General features: G+C 40.4%; 1 protein-coding gene across 1 annotated transcript in view; it reads right to left on the reverse strand.

Moving 5' to 3' along the window:
- PITPNM3 (PITPNM family member 3) overlaps positions 1 to 21192 on the reverse strand; it is a 753676-nt gene that overhangs the window by 308521 nt on the left and 423963 nt on the right. The window contains 1 exon segment of the mRNA XM_053705246.1: positions 6729 to 6848. Coding sequence (XP_053561221.1) covers positions 6729 to 6848 — 120 coding nt within the window.

Raw genomic sequence — 21192 nt, forward strand, 5'->3', positions numbered from 1 at the left:
GAGGATGAGATGTCCAAACTTTCTCATTCGATGAAATGTTGCCCTAGTCCAGGCCATCATGGACAATCACAGTGCCCTCTTTGGCCAGGAGAAGGGCAAAGGCGTTGCCAAAAGGTGTAAAATGGCATGGTTGGTGGTAGAGGATGCCATCAACAGTGTGGCCCCGCAGAGGAGGACTGTTGAGGGCCTTAAAAAAAGGTTGAATGACTGTAAGAGGCGGTTGAAAGAAAAGATGGGGCAGGAAACCATGCACCAGAGGGGAACAGGTGGTGGTCCACCCCTGGACACAGAATACAACACCTGGCAGGAGATGATATGCATGTTCTTGAGTATCACAGCAGTCCGTGGACTTCCAGGGGCTCGTGACTCAGGGGCTGCAACCACAGAACATCATGCTGGTGAGTAACATCCCACACACCAGTATTATATGTATTTGAGATATAACATCCTTTAATGTCACACATTCATATACACCATGAGGAGCACGGTATTTGGCCTACTAACAAAAACATCTACAATTATATTTGACATTAATGCTACTTAACACAATGCAATTCATGAGGTGGAATAGTGCAATACTAACATGTCTCAGAGTAACACAAGCCACAAGCCCCATGTAGAGTTTTCAGTAAATGGACACTATAGCCATCACAATACTTTTAGCTCAAGAAAGTAGGTTCAGTGCCTCAGGCTAAAGTAAATAGTGTGACCATAGTGTCACTTAAAGAACACATTTTCTCCATCATTGACATGTACACATAACTATTGAATGAAACACATCCCTATATACTGCGCATATTAAAATCCCTCATATCACAAATCACAATGTGCACATGCATGTTATAGACTTTGACATGAGACTCAGTATAGGCCCTAGCATGTATCAATGTACATTGTATGCCCACATGGACATATATATGACTGTACTAATCCCTCTCATCATTTGACTCCTCCACAGAACCTCCTGTCACGAGGATGCAAACAGGCATGCCACCACCTCCACCACCACCACCAGTCACAGGCATGCAGCCACCACCACGAGTCTTCAGGCAACCATGTGAACATTATGCTCCCAGGCATGAGCAGGGTTGGATGGCTTCAGTTGAGGACCCGGAAGTGATGCCACCACCATTGACATATGACCCCTGGCAAGATTCCTGGACAGAGGAATCTTCTTTTTTTTGGATTTGAGGGGGAGCCAAAACAGCCACAAAGGGTCCATGTATTTACCCCCCCCCCCTCCCAACACAATCTCAGGGCAGTCATGGCTTTTACACACAGGCTATGTCACAAGAAGTGCCAACTGGACAGACTGAGTGGTCACACACTGGTCATCAGTGGGACTATCAATCCACCCTGAGAACTCCACCATCCTCTTCACTTGGAAGAGCACCACCATCCTCTTCACTTGGAAGAGCACCACCATCCTCTTCACTTGGAAGAGCTCCAACATCTGCAGAATAACATATAGCTGAAAGTACTCAAGCAGCAGCAGATGTAGCTGAACCTGCACCTCAAGCACCACCAGATGTAGCTGAACCTGCACCTCAAGCACCACCAGATTTAGCTGACCCTGCACCTCAAGCACCACCAGATGCAGCTGAACCTGCAGCTCAAGCACCTAGAAGCCCTGCTGCTTAAGAGCCTGTGGATGCATTGCATTCACCCCTGGGTGAGGAATACATTGCACTCCAGAGGAGGCTCATAACAAGCACAGAGAATATACAAAGAGGCCAAGAGAGGTTCTTCATTAGCCAACAGAGGAGACAACAACATAGCATAGAGCTACAGAGGGACATAGCAGCATCATTAAGTGCAAGTGTTCATAACCAATCACAGATAATGAGAATTCTGTCTGATATGCAGATGCAAATGGACAATAGATGGAGAGAACAAAATTAACTCTTGGGTGTGTTGGTTGAGCACTTTACACACCAGCAGGACACTGCCTCCAGCCTATCATCTGTGGCCAGCACACCAGCAGAAACAGAAGAATCTTCTCAAACCAGGAGAACAAGGAAATCCACTACAGCCACCTCAGCTCCCTCATACAAGAAGCCAAAAAAGAAATAAATATTCTTATAGTTCACCATAAATATTGTCCTCTGTTATTTACCAGATAATTGTCATCCACATCCATGTGAGGTGTGTTTTAGTACACTAATATTGTTAAAACATATAATAAGGCCTGTGTGGAAATGGCCCAAAAAATAATATTATCCTGTTTATGACATATTCTTGTACTATAACTCACATCAACAATAGTTGTTTCTGAAGGGTACATATAGTAATATTCACTTCTAAGATGTAAATCAATGTATCTCACATCCAATATAAATTGACCCATTGGTATATATAGTAATGATGTTACTGATAGGGTGACCATTATCAGGTGTTTTAAGTCTGCAGGTGAGAGGTTGTGGTGTCTGTGATTGGTTTGACACAATTGCAAAGAGGCAGCCTTCAAGAAGGTGTTAGAAATGATCATATGAGCCATCCTAGGTTTTGCTTTCAACTAAGACCAAGACAACAAAGCAAGTGTTCTAATTAAATCTGAAAGTAGTTTGAAATAACATGCCCTATTTAAAAGAAGAAGGTTTTCTTTAGACTTGACTGTCCCTTTATATATTTTGGCATCAGTGCCAAGCTGTGTTAGCATTAGAATAAATTACACTCCAGTGGGTTCTAAAGAAATGAAGGTAATCCAATTTAAAGTAAATAAGCAAGTATATGTCCACAATGTGATAAAGTACCTACAAGCTCAATCCATTTGATTATGTTGTGGCTTCAAACTATTTCAAATACACAAATAAACCATAAAAAAGCAATATCATAGAATACTCTCCCTTTAACCTTGAGATGCTGCTTAAATGTATGTGTTTGTTAAAGCTTCAAGGGATTTACGTTGCTTTTTAAGTCAGTGCAAGGGTTCCTGCGCCTGCAATTTGTGACGAGATGAGAATGGAGTAGATTTTCTGAAATCTGCACGCATAAGTCCTTACGCTGTATATTGGATACCAAATTGCGAGTAGTTCTATGTTAGTCTATGGGTAAAAAAAATACTGCTGAAGGGTGAAATATACGTGCGTAACTTGTATGATACGCCGTATATGTAATACCAAAATTGCGCAAAATCTGGCGTCGCCGGATTTTGCGAGCGACGCTGCATATCGGATCGGGCCCCTAGAGTATACTGTTGTAAAAAAATTCTATGGAAATTATATTAAATTATATTAAAAACATATCTGGCTTCCTGAATCAAAACTGGCAACCAGGTCACTGATACTGAAAGTGTTAATTATATTTTGGCAATAACACTTATAGCTATCCACAACAAAGCTTCTATCTAAATTAAATTTCAGTTCAATGTTTCATCTCATCTCTCTCACTATACTGTTATGGAAAGACTTTTGATCCAAGCCTACATATAATATCAATAATGCTTTTGGCATTATCTAATTTCATATGTCAATAATATAGATTCATTTTGTTTTGACGTCACTGCTTGACATTCTAAAAGAGAAATAACAGACTTACACAAAAAAAATCTTCCCAACAAAGTTAGAGGTCACAGACAGCATTTTGTAATTATTTACAAACCTTTACAGCAATATTTTTAGGTCAATGTTATAGAATAACAGTTTTTGTTCTCCATCTCTATATAAGTGGCCTCTTGATGCCAGTTATCTAGGACTGGAAGTCAATGCTATTTAAAATAACCACAGATGTTGTTACTTAGTGAAAACAATAATAGCATCAATAGTGACCTTAAAGGACCATTAAATTGCACAACCAAAAAATACATGATAAAAAAAGACAATGCAATAGCACTTTTCAAATAAGCAACAGATTTTTTTTCAAACACATTTCAAAATTTCATCCATAACCCCAGCCCCTGAATTATGTGACAGCTATCACCCAATCACAGACGCATACAAATGCATGCCCTGTGTGCTCTTGCACATTTTTAGTAGGAGCTGGTGCCTCAGAAAGTGTGTATGTAAAAAGATTGCATGATTTGATTATGAAAGTAAATTAGAAAGCTTTAAAAAATTACAAGTTCTTTCTGAATTATGTTCATTTATTCTTTAGTGTCTCTTTAAATTTATAAAATATTTGTTTGAAATCTTGTTGTAATTCACTTTGCATCCACAGCTCCAGGCCCGGGACAAAATGTCCTGACTTTCAGGAACTTCTTGAACTTCACCCAGTCCCATCCCTGACACACCCCAGCCATGGCTCTGCCCTGCCCATGACTGGTTATGACTCCACCCTCTGCAGCCCCGTCCACAAAATGACATTGGTCGCCTCCTATAAGTTGCCTACATGGTATCACTGTTTCAGCTGCATATGTTTATATGCTGCATATACCCTGTATACAAGTATTCAAACACCACTTCTGCTCAGGGAGTAGTCATTGGCTTATATGATGCTAACATAATACATGCCACAGTGCATACTCTCATCTAGCGTAATGAATGAATACAATTTAAATGTGCATGCAAATTCCTATATTTACTATTATGCCCCTTTAAGCATGTTCCTCTTCCTGATATAGGGCTAGCTTAAAAGGGGCATGCTATTTAGCACTCCCGTTCGAGCGCAAACTTCGCTAGAAGTAATATTTTTATGCGCGTGCGGGTTGGCACACATATTAAAAGTAAAAGTTTTACGCGTGAGTGAAACCTGACGCATGCTTACTTAAGGACATTGGCTATCGCGACTGCACTAACACATTAGGGTAGATTTATCAAGCAGTGGATGCCTCTTTCTACGCCCATCGTTTCAGGTCCGCCTGAATGGAAGTTAAGAAGCAGCGGTAGTAAGATCGGGATAATTGACACCCCCTGCTACCCTTTTATTGTTAGAACTGAATAAATAATTAAAATCTAATTTTAAAATAAATGCTACTAAATCTGAATTTATGAGTGTAACTTTGCCACAAACAGAAATCCATCAGATTGAAAGAGTATACATAAATACTCTTATCACAAGAATTCTATAAAATATCTAGAAGTTTGTATATTTATCATGACCCACAATTACTATTCTTGTTGAACTATACCACTGTACTGAATAACATAAAACAATTGGCAAAATAAGACATTATCATGGCTTGGCAGAAAAAAATGCCATCAAAATGTCCATTCTACCCAAAATTTTATATCTTTATCAAACAGTCCTGATACTGATACCTAAAATATTTCTCAATAAACTACAAGGCATTTTAAACACCTATATTTGGCAAAATAAGTGATCCAGGATAGCAAGAGCAACTACCTACAGACCAAAAGATAGGAGGTATTGGTCTGCCAAACTTAGGATATTACTGGTTGGCAGTGGCCTTAGTCTGTATCATGGATTGGTGCAAAAACATCACACACAAAGAATGGGTACAAATAGAACACATTCTGGCAAATATGGGACAACTTGGGGGTTGCTGATGGTTACCCCCTTCACAGAGAAAGCTGGGACCTCTAATAGTTACAATGACTATAGAGACCTATAGACTTTGGGATAAACTCCTACTAAAATCCCTGACTATATCGACAATAACTTCACCATTAACTCCTCAAAGGCATATTCTCAAAACCCACTACCTTGCAAAAGGTTATCCCATGCTACTTGGTATTACAGAAAATCAAACTTAAGACAAAAGTGAACTTTGAGAGTGTCTGTGGTGATATTTTCAATCACTAGTACAAATATTTACAGCTATCCCCCTTTATCACCACCCAAACCAACAACAAACATTTTTGTAGACCGCTCACATCTTTTGAATTTTTATGTAACACTAATTCTTATATTAAAGGCACACTCTCACTTGCTTATAAAACCCTCATAGCATATCACACTTGAACCCAACCATCATATACAATGAAATGGGAAGAGAAATTACATACTCAAAGCCTGAAAAAGATTGGTGTAAGATTTTTAAAAAATATAAGTAGAGCCTCCTCTTCAGTAAGTTGCATGGAGATGAATATGAAATTACTATGTAGGTTGTACATCACACCCTCCAGATTAGCAATAATATACTGAGGTACACCTACTGACTGTTGGAGAGATTGTAGTGGTATCGGTGGCTTCTTACATATATGGTGGTTTTGCCCTAAAATCACCCTATATTGGCAGGAGATAACAAAAGACATATAAAATGCATTAGGAACTAAGCTAAATGCAAACCCTGCTTTAATCCTTTTCAATACATTTCCATGCATTTGGTGTAAGATTAGATACCAAATGCTATTTATTTTAGTAAACATTTAATCCCCCAAAAAATGGAAAACATCAGATGCTCCTGCCTGATCAGAATGGAGTATTTGAGTCACATCTACGTTACTTTTAGAAAAATACCATTAGACAACTTTCTCTCCATGAACTTCCTCTGGGAATACTACTGTAAGGAGTCAAACACCAAGTTAAAATTGGCTCCAGAGCATCAAGGCACTACTGACGAACATATCTAGTGATCCAATGAAAAGGGGCATATGTTCTTAGCCACCAATCACAAGTTAGTACTTTCTGGTAGTACATTGCTGCTCCTGAATCCATATCCTTTAGTAATAGCAACCTGAAAGGTCTCTTAAAATTGCCTGTTCTGTCTGAACCATGAAAGTTTAACTTTGATGTTTATTTCCCTTTAAGTCTTTCAACATCATTTTTTTTTGTGGTGTTACAATTATTGTAATTGTTCTAAATAAAATTGCCTTTTAGAATTTCAGTACCTGTATACTGCTGCTACTTCCTCTGCGGCTGGTATTTTGGCTCTCTCCAGGTGTCTTGGCACTATAACACATGGCATCAAATCCCAGTATTCCTCCTACACAGTCTCCAATCATACAGACCTAGCAAAACATAAAAGTAAATAAATTAATCCTAATTCATTCAAATACCAAAAAAGAAACTATAAAACAGCAATAAAATATAAAGTTAACCTACAAATAAAATGAATACATGTTGTTCTGCATAGAATAATTTATAATTTATGGATGTCAAAAAGAAAAGGAAAATTGAGGTTCATATTGAGCTGAATTTAAAATAACAATATGTATCTTTCATGACCTGTGAAAACATTTTCAAAATTATGCGTACACTTAAATTCAACAATGGCTTTTTTTTATAATGGCTTTCATGGTTACTTGCCGTTATTCAATGGTTTATATAGAAAAAATGGTTGAACATCAGACTGACAGCTGGTTGTAAGCTCCGACAAAAACTAATGAGCATTATATCCTTGCTCCTTTAATCAGATGTTGAAACTGAAAAACTTTCCATCATGCATAAAAAGAACTAAGAATGTTTTTGAATTAGAAATTTGAGGCAAACATTGTTTAAACTGATAGTAAAGCTACCAAGGACTGTACTTTATTGTACACAACATATCTGTGACATAGAAGCTCACTGGCTGACAAGAAAAAGTCCTACAGCTCCACTGGTGGGCAGTGACATGCCCCACAAGCATAAAAATGATTTATCTTTTAGGATAGAAACATCTGGTAAAAAAGACCCCAAAACTTATACATGTTTTAAAATGAACTCTTAGAAGAAAAAAAGCTTTAAAGAGATATGAAACCAAAATTTTTCTTTCACGATTAAGACAGAGAACACAAATTTAAACTACTTTCCAATGTTGTTGTTTTTTAAAATTTGCTTCGTTCTCTTAGTATCTTTTTTTTTTTGAATTGTGGTGATTCCTGTCTGCCTCATCAGAGCAGACAGACAGGGTTATGGAGCAGTGGTCTTTAGACCGCTGCTCCATAACTTGTGTTTCTGGCGAGTCTGAAGACTCGCCAGAAACACGGGCCCTAAAGCTCCATTCGGAACTTGATAAATGGGCCTCTAAATCTCCATTTTCCCATAATGCAATTAAACAATATGAATGCCTTTTGTATATGGGCATAATGTTTTTTTTTTACACATTCTTCATGTTTTAAAGTATGTTAAAACATTAAATAAAATCATTTTCTAATTTGGTAAGATTTAATTTAACCCCGCTGCTACCAGGAATTTAAGAAAAAAGCTTGCCAAAAGTACTGGAGAATTTTTAGCATTTTTGCTATCACTTAATTTAAACAGAAGTAGAGCCTTTGTTTTTTTTATTTACCTATGAAAACTACATATATTTTTAAAATAGGCAACCCAAGGTAGGTATTGATCTAGGGCAATTTTGGTATATTTGATGCCAGTATTTGGCCGCCAAATAAGATCATATAAAAAATCATTACTTTTGTGTATCGTTTGGGTGTTTCTCTGAAAATTTTTACACACAACTACTGCAGTCATAAGACAGATGGTTGTAAAAGCTTCTCTGGGGGTCCCCTTTGTTCAGAAACAGCAGACATGTATGGCTTAGCCATTGGTTTTTGGCAATTAAAATGCCGCTAATTGCAGTTGCGCACCACTCTTCTGAAATTGCTGGCAGTGAAGGGGTTAATTAGTTACGCTTGTAAGATTAATATTGACTGTAGTGTAGGGATTACCCTTCTAAGTCTCTCCATGAATAATACCCGTTATCAGTGCCGCAAGTCGATTAAGTTCGAGGTTGTGCGCTATACAGGCACCCAATTATTAAGTGAAACCTCCCATCCCCTGATTCCCTACCTGATCCCTCACAAACAGCTATCTTTCTTTTAATTCCTCCCACTAGTCACAACCATCTTTGTTACTGGCAGATAGTCTGCCAGGATACAGTTTAGGTATTTTGTTAATTTATTTATTTTTAAATATTTTAAAATGTCTGTAGTGTAGGGATCCCTACTCACCCTCCCACTTCCATGATCCCCCCAAAACAGTTTTTTAACTCTCTTACTGCCCCTGCCATGTTTTTTACTGGCCACTACTCTGCCAGTAACAAATTATTCTTTTTTTTTTTTTTATATTTAAAGGGACATGATACCCAAATGTTGAAGCACTTGAAACTGATGCAGCATAGCTGTAAAAAGCTGGCTAGAAAATATCCCCTGAACATCTCTATATAAAAAAGAAAGGTATTTTACCTCAAATTTCACATTCACATCCCACTGTAAAGAGACTTTAAGCAACTGGTCAGGATGCTTCTCCCAGGACAAGCTCGGGAGTGTGCATCTGGCATGTGCAGGCACAGTCATGCTATTTTCCTATTCAGTTTAAGAAAGTTCTATGAAATCTCATGAGATTTCAGTGGAATCTCATGAGATCACAGCAAAGGCAAAGCATTACCTCAGCACTGCTGCTGATGATTGGCTATTGTATTTTGTTTAATTGTTTTTGTTGTTTTTTTTAACTTGCAGCTGGACAGCAGCTGTGTATAACTTTTTACACAGAACTTACTCTGCTAAGCTGAGAACATTTTTATGTAAAATATCTTCCTTTTTTACATAGAGATGCTAAGGTGATATTTTCATGTCAGCTTTTTACAGTTATGCTGCATCAGTTTCAAGTGATTTAGCATATGAGTATTATGTCCCTTTAACTTTTTATTCAAAATTAAGAGCTTTATCTTAAAAATTTTTGTTCATGCAAATATATTTTAGCATACTTAAACAGTGCAGTTTCACGTGCACAGCCTGCTTGTTAACATTTCCTGAAAGTGAATGCTGTTTTTCCATGTGTATATAATACAAACCTCTAATTGGTATAATGTTTCTTGCCCTAATCTCGTCTTTCAGGGCTCACTGCAGGCATGCCATGCTAGCGCTTATTAAAATGGCTCCAAGCCAGAGCCTACACACAGATTCGGATATTCTCCAACATAAATCACATTACTGTTATTAAACAAACAGATTATCGAGTGGGCGATTTGGGTGTTCTCTCTTGTAATTGCAGAGCTTTTTAGGGGATGCTACTTTTTCATATTAGTGATGCTAAAATTTGCCATACTTTTTCTCATTTAATCTTATTAAGCTCCACGTTTGCTTGTCAGATACACAGACTCAACATTATGAATAAAACCATTCTCCTCGTTCAATAAATTCCAAGGAAAACAGCTTCTGCAAGATTGTCATAAAGAGCAACATTTCTTCATAGCTAAGGCAATTACCTACAAGCCAAGGAGCACATCTTTCATTGTTGAACTTGTGGATTATTATAATTCACATAAAATTTCTAATCTCCAGGGGCAGAGTTCCATGGTCAAATTAAAATGTAATTCTTTCTGGTTTACATTATTCCTAAATTATCTGATATAAAAAAAGTATTTACTGTTTCTAGATGTAACTGGGTATTGATTTTTTCCAGAGCTTATATATATTTTTTAACTTAAAAGCTGGTTTTACAATTATGCTTAAAGATGATAGATTTCCCCCTATTGTAATATTGCATACATTAGAGCTCAGCTTTAAATGCAAACAAAGAGTCATACAAGGTTTGTATTATTCAATGAAAAAATAACTTTTTGCAAAACTGTCAGTGTGTAGCTGCAAAAATGAGATAACATGGGCTGTTATGGCTTACATGGATTTATCTTATATTACATTTTACTTGTAAACTGTATCTTTACTATTACAATAAAGAAAAGGCAAAAATAAAATAAAATAAAGTATCTTTGTTTAAGAGGTGATTGTGGTAATAGAAAGCTATAAGCTAGTTTTATGTGTAACATATTTACAAATGTACTTTATAGATACTTTATATTTAAACACTCAAAATATTATACTTTCCACAATGGCATTTGGCTAAATTACTATTATTATTGTCAAGTTTTTAATAATTAAAGCATTGTGTTTATTAACTATCAGCTAGATTACGAGTTTTGAGCGCTATAGAGAAATTAACGAACGCCAGAAAAGTTACGTTATTTAATTTCTTATAGCGCTGCTATTACAAGTTCTCAAACATACGCCTTTTGTGTGCAATATGGTTGCATTGAGCTCCATACCGCACACAATCAGAGCGCTGCTGAGATGTGCTTGTGCACGATTTCCCCATAGACATCAATGGGGAGAGCCAGGAAAAAAAAAAAACCCTAACACCTGTGATCGCGGAAACAAAAGTTCCCTAACGCAGCCCCATTGATGTCTATGGGGAAATTAAAACACTGTTTAAACCTAACACCCTAACATAAACCCTACGTCTAAACATCTGCTGCCTCTGACATCACTGACACCTGCCTACAGTTATTAACCCCTAATCTGCCGCTCCCGATATTGCTGCAACCTAAATAAAATTATTAACCCCTAATATGCCGCTTACAATATCACTGCCACTATACTACATTTATTAACCCCTAAACTGCCAACCCCCACATTGCAACAAGCTAAATTAAACTATATTAATCCCTAAACCTAACCCTAACGTAACCCTAACTCTAACACCCCCTAACTTTAACATAATACAAATATAGCTAAATTAAAGTTACACTTATTAACTAAATAAACCTATTAACCCCCCACATCGCAACATGCTAAATTAAACTATATTAACCCCTAAACCTAACCCTAACCCAACCCTAACTTAACCCTAACCCCCCCCTAACTTTAACATAATACAAATATAGCTAAGTTAAATTTACACTTATTAACTAAATAAACCTATTAACCCCTAAACCGCCAGCCCCCCAAATCGCAACAAACTAAATTAGACCATATTAACCCCTAATCCTAACCCTAAACCTAACCCCCCCTAACTTTAAAATAATTAAATTAGATCTAAGTTAAATTTACAAATCATTAACTAAATAATTCCCATTTAAAACTAAATACATACTTACCTGTAAAATAAAACTTAAGCTAGCTACAATATAATTAAAGGGACACTGACTGAACCCAAATTTTTTCTTTCATGATTCAGATAGAGCATGCAATTTTAAGCAACTTTCTAATTTACTTCTATTATCAATTTTTCTTCGTTCTCTTGCTATCTTTATTTGAAAAAGAAGGCATCTATGCTAAGGAGCCGGCAAATTGTTGGTTCAGAACCATGGATAACACTTGTTTATTGGTGCTGTCCAATCAGCAAGGACAACCCAGGTTGTTCACCAAAAATGGGCCGGCATCTAAACTTATATTCTTGCTTTTCAAATAAACATACCAAGAGAATGAAGAAAAATTGATAATAGGAGGAAATTAGAAAGTTGCTTAAAATTACATGCTCTATCTGAATCACAAAAGAAAAAAATTGGGTTCAGTGTCCCTTTAATAGTTATATTGCAGCTAGCATAGGTTTTATTTTTATTTCACAGGTAAGTTTGTATTTATTTTAACTAGGTCACTAGTTAGTAAATAATTAACTATTTACTAACTACCTAGTTAAAATAAATACAAACTTACCTGTGAAATAAAACCTAACCTGCCTTACTCTAAAACCTAACATTACCAAAAATAAAAAAACTACCATTACAGAAAAAAAAGATTAATCCTATTCTAATAACCTTAAAAAAAAAAAAAACCCCAAAATAAAAAAACCCTACTCTAGAATAAACTACCAAGGGCCTTTAAAAGGGCCTTTTGGGGGGCCTTAAAAGGGCCTTTTGTAGGGCATTGCCCTGAGATAACCAGCTCTTTTACTTTAAAAATAATACAAACACCCCTAACACTATACAAACCCCCAACCCCAAACTACCAAGGGCCCTTAAAAGGGCCTTTTGGGGGGCCCGTAAAAGGGCCTTTTGTAGGGTATTGCCCTGAGATAAACAGCTCTTTTACTTTAAAAAAAAACACCCCCTACTAATACTAATAGCCTTACTTACACCTTACACTAAAACCTAACATTACCAAAAATAAAAAAAACTACCATTACAGAAAAAAAAGATTAATCCTATTCTAATACCCTTAAAAAAAAAACACCCCAAAATAAGAGGCAGATATCATGATACAAGTAAATTGGAAAGTTGTTTAAAATTGCTTGGCTTATCTGAATCATAAACGTTTCATTTTAACTAGACTGTCCCTTTAAAGAAATGAGGATTTATGATCCCTGACATCAACAAGATAGCAAGATAAGGCTTGGCAATTACGTATTAACTGTAAGGGCACTAAGAGGCCTACTTATCAAGCCGTCAACTTACTTGCATTCACCGGCACCAATACGCTCGCTCGCGGCCGCAGACCTGAAAATGCTCTCCATATTTATATAAATAGTTGTCAAAAAGCCGCTCACCAAGTACGGGGCTATGAGCAGTGGACTGTTAACTAAACAGTCATCGATCTCGCTGCTATTCGGCTTTTTCCCAGCTTTATTTATATACTGTCACTAAACACCACCATTATACTAAAATATTTAACCCCTATCCCGCCACTCCCGGACCCCGCCGCAACTAAATAAAGTTATTAACCCCTATCCCGCCACTCCCGGACCCTGCCGCAAATAAATAAAGTTATTAACCCCTATCCCGCCACTCCCGGAGCCCACCGCAACTGTAATAAACTTATAAACCCCTATTCCGCCGCTCCCCGACACCGCTGCAACTAACTAAATGTATTAACCCCTATCCCTCCGCTCCTGGAGCCCACCGCAACTAAATAAATGTATTAACCCCTATCCTGCTGCTCCCTGACACCGCAGCTACTCTAATAAACTTATTAACCTCTATTCCGCCGCTCCCGAACCCCACCGCAACTAAATAAATGTATTAACCCCTATCCCGCTGCTTCCTGACACCGCTGCTACTCTAATAAACTTATTAACCCCTATTCCGCCGCTCCCGAACCCCACCACAACTAACTAAATGTATTAACCCCTAAATCGCCAGCCCCCCACATCGCCATAAACTAAATTAACCTATTAACCCCTAAACCTAACAACCCGCTAACTTTATATTAAATATTAACTCATCCCATCTTATAATAAATTAAAACTTACCTTAAGATTTAAATTAAACTATATTAAACTAATAATTAACCTACCCTAACTATTATACTAAAATGACATTAAACGATCCTCATCAAGAGGGGAACCAGAGTGTCTCTCCCCTCCTTTCCCGCTCCCTGCGCTAGAGCGGGTCATATCCCTCCTCCTTTTCCCGGCTGGGCCCAGTGGTGGCAATATCCATGGGAGAGGCACACCTGAACAACTGCTGAGGTCCGCTAAGCTTCATTGTTCTTAACCCTGCACTTTCTTTATTTCAAGACTCTTTAACTATTCACACTATGGCGGGTTAATTGGCTGGGTGCCCTCCCCCTGCCGGCGTGCTCTTACTGTGATCACTACCAAGGCACCTTCACTGCATCTTGCAGATTCGCTTGTGTGAACTGAGAAATTTAAGACCCTGCCTAAGGAGTCAGGATGTCGCAGCAAGCGAAGAAAAAGCAGAAATCAAGCCAATCCTCTAAGCACACGGTCAGAGATCATTTCCTACCTATCAGAGATAACCATTCTGGTTTTTCAGATGATGACAGATCGATCTCCCCGGCTCCATCTGAGGACAGACCAACTTCAAGATATTCCCCCCCGGCACGCTCACAAAGCGACACGCTCACAATAGACTCTATGAAACACCTGTTGGACAGGCAGAGTCAGTCTTTTGATAAGAGATTTGATAAATTGGAGAAATCCTTTGAAGATCTTAGAAAGGATATCAATGCTGTTAATGAACGCACAGACATCATTGAAAGAAAACAAGAAGACCTATTGGTAGACCACACCAACTGGGTAAGCTACACACAAAACCTGTCAGACCAGGTGTCCTCCTTGGAGGCAAAGCTTGCAGACCTCGAGGACCGCTCTCGGCGGAACAATGTGAGGATTAGAGGCATCCCTGAGTCCGTCGGCCCCCAGGATCTGGAAAAATATGCCCAGGCCTTGTTTCAGGTAGTGTTGGGGTCCCCAGGAGGAGAAGATGCTAGAATTGACCGCATCCATAGAACGGCTAGACCCAGAAACCTTCCAATGGACAAGCCACGAGACACGATAGCTCGATTACATTACTACACCTACAAAGAAAAGGTCTTGCGAGCATCAGTTAGACAGCCCCAACTTTCAGATCAATTTAAAGATGTCTCGCTCTATCCAGACCTCTCAGCGCATACACTCTAACAAAGAAGAGCCTTCCAGGAAACCACTAAAGTGTTAAGACTTCATCAGATCCGATACAGATGGGGGTTTCCCACGAGGTTAATAATTACCAAAGATGGTTCCCAGCACATTGCCCTCTCCCCTAGACAAGCTCAAGACCTACTGAGAGGTTGGAACCTGCCGGCTGGGGACGAAGTCCCTCCAAACAGACCTCTGCGCCCGGGTGCCCCGCTGAGGGCAGGAGCCCCAGATTGGGCACCTGAGTGATAAGACCTTGTTTCCTGATGTTCTTTTTGTGTCTGTTATGTCTCTGGACTACTACATGTGAGCCTTCAGGAGCCCACCTTTCGCTGAATTCCCCATCACCCGAAGGATGGTAACGTATGATGCAAGATACAGACTCCTGTTATATTATACTTTGTGGACTCAAGTTGAATTTTCACTTTATCCCCTGTTGTATGTTGATTATGCTCTTTCAATACTATGTTTTACCACCCTAATGTTGATTTCTCTGTTTAACATGGGCTGATCACTGTTTACCAATCTACTTGTACTCAGGAAAATGTAATCTAGCCAGAACCTAGCTTATGTAGTTGAACAGCCAAGAATCCACCACGCTCTCTATTTATTAACTCAACTATGGGGTTATTGCTAGTTAATAGAATGCTATGTTTTCCCACTGAAGCTACATGCGCTGAGTCCCAGTTTATTTTCTATTGTCTGTCAGTTATGCACCCTAATGTTGATTTTTCTGTTTAACATGGGCTGTTTGCTGTTTACCAACCTACTTGTACTCAGGAAACTTTAATCTAGTCAGAATCTAGCTTAAGTAGTTGAAATGTCAAGAATCTACCACATTCTCCACTTATTAACTCAACTATAATATAATTGCTAACTAATAGAATGCTATGTGGCCCTCCTGCAGGTTAAATTTTGTCATAGGTTCCACATGGTGGTTGTCAACAGACGGGATGCCCTGGAGTTGGGGACCTCCGGCCTCACTTGCTGTCTCATGAACCTTTTCTTGACCCATGGCTGCTCCGTCTCTTGGCACTCTACCATGGGGACCAGAGGCCATATTCTACGGGTGCTGAGACCCAATATAGCTATGCTAAAGTACTGGGATTTTCTATATGGATGTAATGTTGCATTTCCACACCTAATAAACCAACCCAGCCTGACCTTAGTTAGTATAGTTGGGAACCTCTGGGTCCCCCCCATTAATTACTTACTAGCTCTGCAGAAATGTTGTGCCTGGTAAATCAGTTACTATGTCTATGTTTTAATGTTTAATCACTGCCTTACGATCCACATGGTGGATGTCAACAGCCGGGGCATGCTGGAGCCGGGGGCCTTGCGGCCACTTCCGTCGCTCTGTCAGCCTTTTCCTGACCCATTGCCGTGCCGCCTTTTGACATCTGACCATGGCGTCAAAGGCCATATCTTAAACGGGCCGAACATATAGCTGGCCCTAAAATACTTAATACTGCTTGAAACTTTTAAGATGAAAAATCTGTTATTTAAGTTTTGTATCTCTTATTGATGCATGGTTAAAGCTGATCATAGTTCTCTATCTGTTTTGTTGCTCTTTTGTTTAAATTGCGCCGGCAATGGAGGGGGCCACTGCCTTGGACCCCCTCTGTAGCCTCCGCCCCCCCCCTACCCACCCACTTTCTGTGCAGCTAGGGGTAATTTGTTACCCTCTGCGCCAAATTTTTTTGGCAGAGTTACGTAGTCTCTGCTCAATCCGAGGAGCTAATCCAGTGTCTTATTTCCCCATTCCTCTCCCCCTTCCACCCCATTTTTTTTTTCTCTTCTTCTTCTTCTTCTCCCAGGGCCCCCCATATCTCTCCACCTCCCAATCCTTTTCCTTTACAGATATGAAAATAGGCACACTCAACGTAAGGGGTTTAAACTCCCCCACAAAACGGAGTCTCCTCCTCCGTTTCCTTTCGACCCATCAGCTAGGAGTGGCCTTCCTCCAAGAAACTCATTGGGTCGAGGCTAGAGCAGCGGCATTTAAGCCTAGGGACTACCCTGTCTGTATATCCTCAACGTTCCACAAAAAGGCAAGAGGTGTGTCAATATTAGTCAGTAGACATCTCTCCTACGACCCTGTCCACATTGATGTTGACCCAGTGGGGCGTTATGTTATTGTAGTTGCCCGCATTAATAACGTTCTCTGCACCCTGGTAGCTCTGTATTCACCGAATATTAACCAAACTAGTTTCCTTCGGAAACTTCTACACAGGGTTGACAGACTCAAGCAGGGCCATGTGTTTGTTGGGGGGGATTGCAACCTGGTCTGGGACCCATCCAGAGACAGAAAATCAAAAACCAAAAAGTCCCCCGCGTTAGGGGAGGAACATTATTCAAAACATTTTAGAAACCTAATTTCTCAATACACTCTGCAAGATGTCTGGAGGGCCCTACATCCTGATGACACAGACTACACTTTCTACTCGGCCTCTTCCCAGTCCTTCTCAAGATTAGATTACTTTTTCTGTTACCCCTGGACCTTGGGAGAGATCGCTGGAGCGTCCATTATGCCATGTGTCTGGTCAGACCATGATGCGGTGCTATTGGTGGTTGACTTTTCGCATTCGGGAAGCACTAGGTGCCCCTGGAGACTGCCGGAATATTTGCTCTCCGAAACCCAAATCCCTAAATGGGAGAAGGAAATAGAACATTTCCTGCTTATAAACGATGAAGAGGGCATTTCGCCTCTAACCCTATGGGCGTCTCTCAAAGCCTATTTGAGAGGCCTGTTCATCCAGCAGGCCGGTCAAGACAAAAGGTCCAGGGGAGCCTCGCTGGCCCAACTCTATAGCGACTATGCCAACCTAAGAGAACAGCTGAAAAAGGGTAGACCAAGTGCCCTAGTCTGTAGACTGCAGATAATTAAAAAACAAATAGCACAATTGGAACTACAAAAAGTCCAGCGAACCCTCTCGGTTCTTAAGCAGAAGTACTACCACAAAGGTGATAAGGCTGACAGATTGCTGGCACACAAGCTCAAACAGAGATCACTCCTACATAAAATACCATACATACGGAAGGGTGAGCATAGAGTTTACGCTCCGAATGACATAGGCGAGGCCTTTGCTCAATATTATAGCCAGCTCTATCAGATTTCAGATCAAGACCATTCTCATTACGCCCCTAAGGCGAAGATTACCGAATTCCTTGAGAATTCACAATTACCGCATGTTCCCGAAAAATACATTGATTCTTTATCCGCGACTATCACCGTAACAGAAGTTTGCTCTATCATCAAGGGCCTTAAACTCCATAAATCCCCAGGACCAGACGGGTACGGCGCCCTCTTTTTTAAGAGGTATCTAACCCTTCTTGCCCCTCTTTTGACTAGAGTTTTCAACACGGCTGTAAGCTCGGGAGGGTTCCCTTCGGAGTTTCTAGAAGCTTCTATCGTCACAATCCCCAAACCGGGAAAAGACATCACCCTCTGCGAAGGCTATCGGCCAATCTCCCTCATAAACGGAGACGTGAAAATATACGCCAAGATATTGGCGACAAGGCTCAACCGAGTCCTCCCTTGCCTGATCCACCCAGATCAGGTGGGTTTCACCCCTGGGCGCCAAGGTACAGACAACACCAGAAGACTACTAAATGTTTTCTCCGAAGCAGCATCACTTGAGATCCCATTGGTAACCCTATCTTTAGATGCCGAAAAGGCGTTTGATAGGGTCCGATGGGATTATATGACAGAGGTGCTCCGGGCTTTCCACTTCCCTGATCGATTTATCTCTGCAGTCCTGGCGCTCTACACAAACCCAACTGCGAGGGTACGGGGACTGGGTTTCGTCTCTAGACCATTCGATATCAAGAATGGCACTAGACAGGGTTGGCCCCTGTCGCCATTACTTTTCACCCTGGTTATCGAACCCTTAGCAAGCCGGCTCAGGGCCTCACCAACTATTCATAGCCTCGTACTCTATGACACCCCTCATTCATTGGCACTCTTCGCTGATGACCTCACGGTGTTCCTTCCGGAGCCGGAGGATTCCCTCCCGGAGTTGTTCAAGCTTATAGCGGATTTTTCAGCAGTGTCTTACTACAAACTGAACTACACCAAAACAGAGGCGTATGCTCTAGGGATGACAACTCACAGGTTGGAGCTCCTGAAAGAACAATACCCCTTTAAATGGTCCACGGATAGTTTGAGACACCTGGGAATAGAGTTATCCCACGATCCCCAAATCATTATAAAGAAAAACTATGAGCCCCTTTTACAGGAGTTCAGAAGGACCACAACAAACTGGAGTGGATTAGAGGTATCTTGGACGGGCCGCATTGTTGCCCTAAAGATGATGCTGCTCCCTAGGCTGTCATACTTTTTTCGCTGCTTACCGGTAGCAGTTCCTACCTATTTACTCAACCACTTTCAGTCCGTCTTTACCAGATTTATCAGGAGAGGCCATTCTCCCAGAATCTCCCTATCACAATTACAGAAACCGAAAGAATGCGGAGGACTCTCCGTACCAAATGTAACCCACTATTACAAGGGAGCCATGCTATCGCACATAGCAGCCTGGGGAATACGACCAAATACCTCACAGTGGTACCAAATTGAGCAGGCGTCATTACCTGCAGGGATTGAGCTGGCCGACCTGATTTGGATGCCTGACCACGCGGATATCCTCAAAAGTATCTATAGTTCCACCATAAAAACATGTTTGAAAAGCTGGAGAGAACTCCGCTCACACAAATCAATAGCACCTCACCCTTCGCCTATCCATGCCATGAAGGCTATACTGCAATGCCTCCCTGATTCAAGGCCTAGACGATGGGAGAACCTGGGAATCAAGCAGATCTCTGACCTCTATAGAGGAGAACGTCTCATGCTGCCACCAGCTGCTTTCCCAGTGGATGACTTCCCTAAAGACTTACAATTTGAATACTTGAGAGTGACCTCTTTACTACTCTCCTGGGGATTCCCCAAGACACGACTACGGACTCTCACACTTTGGGAGAGACGCTGGGCGGCGGGCAAATCTATCAAAGGGTCTCTATCCTTCCACTATAAGCTTCTCTTAGACTCTCCCCATTTTGTCAAACCGGGAGCCGTGAGGGACTGGGAGAGGGATCTGTGGGTGGTGCATCGAGATGTAGTTTGGCAACGAGCCCTCCGAGACGTAAAAATAGCAGTCCACTGTTCAAATCTATTTGAGTTGTATATAAAACTAGTCTTGCGTTGGCACTGGGTCCCGACTAGGTTGCATAGGGTATTTCCCCTTAGAAGCGCAGATTGTTGGAGGGGGTGCGGGCAGAGGGGTACCCATCTACATGTGTGGTGGGATTGCCCTAAGTTGAGTGCTTTCTGGAACTCTGTCGCGGATCTGCTCCGCCAGCTACAACTGTTACAACAGCTAACTGGAGATGTCGCACTCTTTCACCTGGGGCTTCACACACTCCAAAAACCCTCTAGAATCTTATGTATTATCATTTTGCTGGCAGCAAAACTAACCATAGCTAGACAATGGGCTAGGGACTCTCCTTTAACTCTAGCTCCAGTCCTCGAAATACTAGATTATCTACAAAGGATGGAGGAATACTCCCTGAGAGTGGAGGCGCGATCTGACTTCTACACCTCAGTTTGGTGCCCATGGGTCGAATATCAGATACCTAACCCGTGACCGAAAGGTAGTCATTTTAGACCCCCTAAACTTCAGTATCCACTCCTCACCCACGGCCCCCTTATCTGTTTACTTCCCCACTCCTCTCTATTCCTTCTCCCGCAATTATCCCTCCTCCTCTCATACATATAAACATGTGTATATATATATATATTTTTTTTTTATTTTTTTTTTTTATTTTTTTTTTCTTCTCTCCCCTATTTTTCTCTCTCTACCTTATGGGACAGTTTATGGTGAAGCTCCTCGGACCTTGCTACCAGTAACATTATTTTGTGTTCATACTACATACAAAATTACTCTTATCTCCCCCCTCCCTCATCACCCTGCAATTCCTGAACTCTGTGAATGATGTCTCACTGCCCACTGGGAGGCAAATACTTTGCTCCCCCGTGTTCGCTTGATGACTTTATTTACATACCCTGAAATTTATATTTGTTCTCATATATCCCCTTTGCTCTTCTCGACAATGACTGTTGAGTTGTTTGACTATTGAATTGCACATTACGCCTTATGACCTTATTATTCTCTCGGAGGTCTTGATCCCACAGTAGGATCTATCAGACATAGAGGTCAATGTGAATACTATAGGAATAAAATGAGGTGA

Source organism: Bombina bombina, chromosome 3 (assembly GCF_027579735.1).
Source record: "Bombina bombina isolate aBomBom1 chromosome 3, aBomBom1.pri, whole genome shotgun sequence".
NCBI lineage: Eukaryota > Metazoa > Chordata > Amphibia > Anura > Bombinatoridae > Bombina > Bombina bombina.